The following is a 6,558-nucleotide window of genomic DNA, read 5'->3' on the forward strand; positions in this document are numbered from 1 at the left end:
AGAAGCCTTTTGCATCCAAGATAAAAATGTCTTCAACAACCAAGAGGAACTCCAGTTGTAAATGAAATGTTGGTGAATTACCATTACCTGGATGACTGAGACTCTAAAAACACACTGTGTGTGTGTGTTAAAAAGTTACACGTTTGTGTTCATTTGGCCTTTCAGGTGTATAATGACCTTCTGGATCATCCAAGGTGAGACGGACTTCTGCATGTCTAAGTGGGAGGAGATCATCTACAATATGGTGGTGGGCATCATCTACATCTTCTGCTGGTTCAACGTCAAGGAAGGGCCCAGCCGCCTCCGCATGACCGTCTACTATGCCGTGACGCTGGCTGAGAACGTGGCGCTGACGGCCGCCTGGTACACCTATCGCGGCCCCCACACCTCCGACTCCTACGCCCTGGTGGTGGTGTGCCTGGTGGCCTGCAGCTTCGCCCTGGGGACCTTCTTCATGCTGGTCTACTACTGCTGGCTGCACCCGGACGGGCCGGTCCTGGGCACAAACTGGGCAGGGTGTGTGGATGAGGGCATGGTGGCCGCAGGCGGAGTGGCAGGCGTCATTGATGCCTGCCTCACCCCGTCTCAAGGTTCGCAAACAGACATGGTGATCACCAGTCCTCCCAGGACTCTCCCCAGGACTAAAGACACGGGGGACATGGTTCCAGGGGAGCAGGATAGGGACAGGGAGAGGGATCGGGACAGTTGCCTGCCAGTCTTTCAGGTACGTCCGTCCCCTTCATCCTCTCCGGCACTCCTCCACAGGACCTCCTCCTCACAAGAGGGCCCTGTGATCCGGATCGATCTCCCGAGGAAAAGGTATCCGGCCTGGGATGCCCACTTTATTGACCGCCGCCTCCGCAAGACCATCCTACTTCTGGAGACCACGTCTGCGGTCAGTCCCAGGATACAGTACAGGAGTAGCATGATGGGAAGCAAAGAGGTGCTTGAGTACGAGACCACGGTTTAAGCCAACCATGGGGCTTTTCCGTTTGGAAACACAGTCTGGGATTAAGGCTCAGCCTTAGACCATGCGCAGACTCCCTACGGCAGGAGACAGGGAACTGTTTTTACACGAAAAAATGGCCGTCAAAACTTGATTGTAAAATGTGAAGCGCAATCTGTGGGAGAGGTCGACCCCGGCCAAGGATAAGGCAGCATTGGTGAGCCGATGAGGGAGTGGGATAATCTTGGTCTGATTGAAATGCTCGGAGGTGAGGAACTCCCATCGTGGGACCGCCAAGACTTCATCCTTCATGGTCAGAATGAGATTAACGAGACGATGCATGAGCATGAGCCTCGGACTGTGAAGACCACCCTAGAAGAAAAAAAAAAGAGTTCCGAGGTTAGCGGGGGACATGCAATTATTGTGGCGTTGGCTGAAACAATAGCCTCTCTCGCACGGTAGATCCGGCATTTATCCGCCTTTGCCTTTTACACAGAGCCCAGCCATTGCACACAGCGATACAACATACCGCAATCAGATAATCACATGACGTCAGGATCAGTGTCTGGTATAAAATACTTGTGAAACAGCGACAGTGGCGTTCAACACAACAGGGTGGAGATTCCCTTCCAAACAAGCCAACGCCCCACATTCCGTGATAGTGCTGTTTATACAGAGCAGCAAAAAGGTGCCAAAATGCCGGATTTTACTGGCAGTGTGGAAGGGGCTGTTTTGGTGACTTTCTTTATTTATAGTTAATTTTTTTATAGGGAGAAAATGTCATCTAATTACCATTTTTAGGTCAATAGGGTTTGTAGTCATGTGGAAGAATTAGGGCACCCCATGGGATTGTGTAAGCTACTACCCCTGAACGGCTGCACACAAAAGTGTGAAAATTTGTCAAAACATGCACCCCTTCTATGTTGCCTGTGCTATTATTTTCCTTACAAATAGACCGCATGGTGGTGCTGTTATTAAAACCCAACGTTTATCACACAGTCCAATGTGCTCTACAACACCCACCGTAACTTAAGGGTGTTTTTGCACAATCACCACCAAATTTGGTACACACCTTTACAGGACTGACAAGTACACGTGTATAGAATTTGAGCAAGGTTGTTTAAAAAGTATCGCCGCCATAAAGCCAAACATCTTTGCAGGGACATGAGCGGGAACTAATTGTCCATTAGTCATTGAGCATTTGTCTAATGATTCTAACATTTTGAGGATATTTGTATATCATGTATGCTTGTAAGTATTACAAAGCATTTTGACCGCAACCCATAGGGGGTGCCACAATTGTCATGTCCTGTCATGGGGTGTCCTCATTTTGTCACGACTATTTACCAAGCAGCATGCTTCTCGCCTTAGACCAATCTTCACCGAGACGACTTGGATGGTAACAATTCATATTATTTGTCTCACCAAGTGAAGACGTCTCCAGTAGATTGCAGGTCCCTCGCAACCTTTAAAGATTTCTAAAAGGCTGTCACGGGGTCTGAGGAGAAGTTCGATGAAGCTTAGCGGAGGCTACAAGTGTTTACGTCACATGACCAAGGCCTGGCAGTGATGTCCAGTGTTAGCTATGAGCCACCTCACACTGTTGTACAGTCCAGTAAATACAAATGTCAGATATAAGCTACGTAGAACACGTTGTAGTTACTGTAGGTGACGAGTGACTCCACGCACTCGACAGAGTCTTAATGTCCATACAAGTTTCAATCCAAAAAAAACATTTTGACTTCATTATAGTAAAGGAAAAACTTGTGGTCCGACAATTTCATGGAAACAATCATGTGTCTCAATGGAATACTCCTGTCAGTACACTTCAGTAAGTAAGTATGCTGTGTACACTTTGTTCCTGAATGTGCACATTTTTACGGTTTAGTGCTGCCCCATATCAATTACAGTAGACCTTCGGTTTTTAGCATTAATTTGTTCTAAAAGGTCAGCCGAAAACCAAGGCAATTTTTCCCATAGGAAATATTGTCCATCCATTCATCCATGTTCTTCTGCTTATCCGAGATCGTGTCGCGGGGGCAGCAACCTCAGCAGGGAAGCTCAGACTTGCCTCTCCCCGGCTACTTCGTCCAGCCCCTACCGACAGATCCCGAGACATTCCCAAGACAGTTGGGAGACATAGTCTCTCCAACATGTCCTGGGTCTTCCACGAGGCCTTCTACCGGTCGGACGTGCTCTGAACACCTCTCATTCTGATGCCAGAGCCACCTCATTTGGCTCCTCTCAATGCGGGAGGAGCAGCGGTTCTACTCCAAGTTTCTCCCGGATGATTCTCACCTTATCCCTAAGGGAGAGCCTAGCCACCCTACGGAGAAAACTAATTTCAGCCGCTTGTCCCTGCGATCTTGTCCTTTCTGTCACTACCCAAAGCTCATGACCATAGGTGAGGGTAGGAACGTAGATCGACCGGTAAATTGAGAGCTTTGCCTTTAAGCTCAGCTCCCTCTTCACCATAACGGGCCGCTGCAGAGTCAGCATCACTGCTGACATCGCACCAATTCGCCTGTCAATCTCACTTTCCATCCTTCCCTCACTCGTGAACAAGACCCTGAGGTACTTAAACTCCTCCAGTTGGGGCAGGCTCTCATCCCTGATCCGGAGATGGCACTCCACTCTTTTGCGAGCGAGAACCATGGACTCGGACATGGAGGTGCTGATCCTCATCACTCACACTCGGCTGCTGACCGATCCAGTGAGAGTTGAAGATCCCGGACCAATGAAGCCAGCAGGACCACATCATTAGCAAAAAGCAGAGACCCAATCCTGCAGCCACCAAACCGGAACCCCTGGACACTCTGGCTGCTGCTGGCTGGAAAGAATCCATTCATCCATCCATCCATCCATTTTCTATGCCGCATAGCCTCATTAGGGTCGCTGTGGTATGCTGGAACCTATCCCAGCTGACTTTGGGTACACCCTGGACTGGTCGCCAGCCAATCGCAGGGCTGGAAATAACGTAAATCAAATGAATTTCTTCCAGACACCCAAAAATATTAACACAAAACACATTTTCGACATGGCAAACTGACCAGTTACGTGCAAAATTTTAGGGAAAATTTCAGACAAAAAACGAATCACATGAAAACCGGGTCGTTCAAAAACCCAGGTTTGACCGCACTACCGTTGCGCACTTGCCGGAAATGACGATTGCATTATTCACTCGCTTTTTCGTCTTCTCTGCTTTTTAAGTCAGGAAAGGTCTGGTTGTCGCTCGTGTTCCTCTACGTAGCCAAGTGTCTCAGTTGGCGCGCTGGTGTGCATATACTTAGCTTTTGAGCGCATAAGTGCGTTCACACTGAGAAGTACAGTAAAATGCAGTGCACTGTCCGTACACGGACACTTACCACCCTCGATAGTCGCCATCTTGGCTATGTGGCAGAAGGGGGAGGGACTACCAAACAAAAAGCCACGACGTAATCTCCTCCTCATTTGAAGCAGGGGCACACGCAAGCGAGAAAAAGTACAGTAGTTCTCCGAAAAAACAAATGGCACGTAAAAAAAAAACAACAATACAGGGCGTGTCTGAGAGCGTCGTATCGCAACTTTATTTTCCAACAATGTGCTATAAAACGTGGACAGTGGATAAACGTGGAATGTTTCACTTTCGCTTTCTGTGCCAGTGTGAACGCGAGAGAGACTCCAAGCAAGAACTGCTGCTAGTCGTCGTCTTTGAGAATGTACATAATGACGGCAGGCAGCCGGTTGGGGGTGGGGTCGGGGCGGGGGGATTTTGGGGCTCACATGACGCACGAGCTCGTCGGAGGAGACTCAAAAGATGGATATCAGTGTTGCCGTGGTGACGAAAGTTAATGGTGCTGCAAACTCTATGTCGCGCCCGCCACCCGCCCCTCCTGCCCCCTCCATCATGTCAGACATGATAAGCTAATGTACAGAACTTGTGGGCGGGGCTTGGCTTAATGAACCAATCCTGTCGTTTTTGCTGTGGTGATTATTTATTAATAACTTGAACTTTAAAAACAAAATACATTCTGTTAATTGATGCAAGTATTTACGTTTATTTTTATATTTGTTTTATACTTATATTCATTCTTGTTTAATCACTCGGTGGCCATGTCTTTGGTATATGAAGATGTACAAAGTAGATTTTTTTTACTCATTACGTCTATAAAGTATGTACATAACAGAATAGGGTGTGTGTGCGTGTGTGTGTGTGTGTGTGTGTGTGTGTGTTTGTGAAGTGTGTGTGGAGGTAAGGGATTTTTTTTTCTCTGACGGTGTTATAAATAAATGAGAAAAATATAAAAGAGCTCAACAAGCTGTGCTGATAACTGTAGATGGGAACAATTACTGTAGTAAACATGGCTGAACAGCAGGGGGCGTGTGTCTGCGTCTTATTTGACTGACGTGGTGCGTTTTCGGCATCGTTTATTTATACACTTCTAGTAACGAAGGAAAACTATGAAATTTATATAAGATTGTTAAACAAAATGAGGGCTCCTTGTGCCAGAGGTGGTTTAAATAATAAATCATTCATTAAAATGTGGAATAATCCATTGAATTATCAATAAATACAACAGTCAATTCAGAAATAAAGGGACAATTAAATATGTGTTTACTAAATACGCACATTAAAATGGGGAATAATGTACTTAACTTTCCATAAATGAAAAATATCAATAAGTAAACAAAAGTGCAGTTAATTAAATTTCAAATAATTTTCAAAATGTATTAAAATGTGTTAAATCATGTATTTAATTGATTATAAATGAAAAGGTAACTAAATGAACACAAGCAGCAATTAAATACACTTAAAGTGATAAAATAATAAACTCAAATGTGGAATAATGTATTTCATTTTCCAGAAAGTAAAAAGTAAATTAAAGAACAAAAGGGCAATTAATTTATTTTTAAATAATAAAATAATGTATCAAAATCTGAAATAATGTGTAATAATTGTCCAATAATGCAAAGGTTCATAAATGAACATAAGGGAAATTTAAAACATTTGAAATAATAAAACAATGATTTAAAATGTGGACGAATGTACTGTATTTGATAAATAAAATATTTAAGTAAATACAATAATATATTGAATACATAAATAATATAAATTAATATATGTATTTTTTACAATAACAAAAGTCCAGTTAAATAAATCTGAAATAATAATTAAAGAAAATGATTTAAAATGTAGAAAAATATATTTCATTGATCAAATAAAAGTCAAGTCAGTCAAGTCCCATGAATTGAGTCACATTAAATAAATCTGAAATATTTCTTTTATAATGAATTAAACTGTTGAATAATATATTAAATTGTCCACAAATTAAAAAATTAATAAATGAATAAAATCCTGATGATTAATGATTAAATTCATTTCAAATAACATAATCAATGAAAGTGTGGAATAATGTATATAATCATACATAAATGCAAAAATCAATCCAAAAAATTGAAATAATCATATAATTAATTCAATTGTGGGATATTGTATTTGACTGTCCATAAATTAAAAAAATCAATAAATGAATTCAGTACATTTGAACTAACAATATAATTAATTACATTGTGGAATAATGTATTTAATTGTCCATAAATCAAAAGAACAATAAATTTACAAAAGCCTAGTT

General features: G+C 42.8%; 1 protein-coding gene across 1 annotated transcript in view; it reads left to right on the forward strand.

Annotated features, from left to right (window-relative positions):
- LOC129183028 (XK-related protein 7-like) overlaps window positions 1-5,327 on the forward strand; it is a 41,278-nt gene extending 35,951 nt beyond the window's left edge. Inside the window, exon 4 of the mRNA XM_054779813.1 lies at window positions 166-5,327. Within this exon, the coding sequence (XP_054635788.1) occupies window positions 166-970 (805 nt within the window). The 3' untranslated portion in view covers window positions 971-5,327. The remainder of the gene's footprint in view (window positions 1-165) is intronic.
- Window positions 5,328-6,558: the final 1,231 nt, after the last annotated feature.

This window comes from Dunckerocampus dactyliophorus, chromosome 1 (assembly GCF_027744805.1).
Source record: "Dunckerocampus dactyliophorus isolate RoL2022-P2 chromosome 1, RoL_Ddac_1.1, whole genome shotgun sequence".
Classification (NCBI taxonomy): Eukaryota; Metazoa; Chordata; class Actinopteri; order Syngnathiformes; family Syngnathidae; genus Dunckerocampus; species Dunckerocampus dactyliophorus.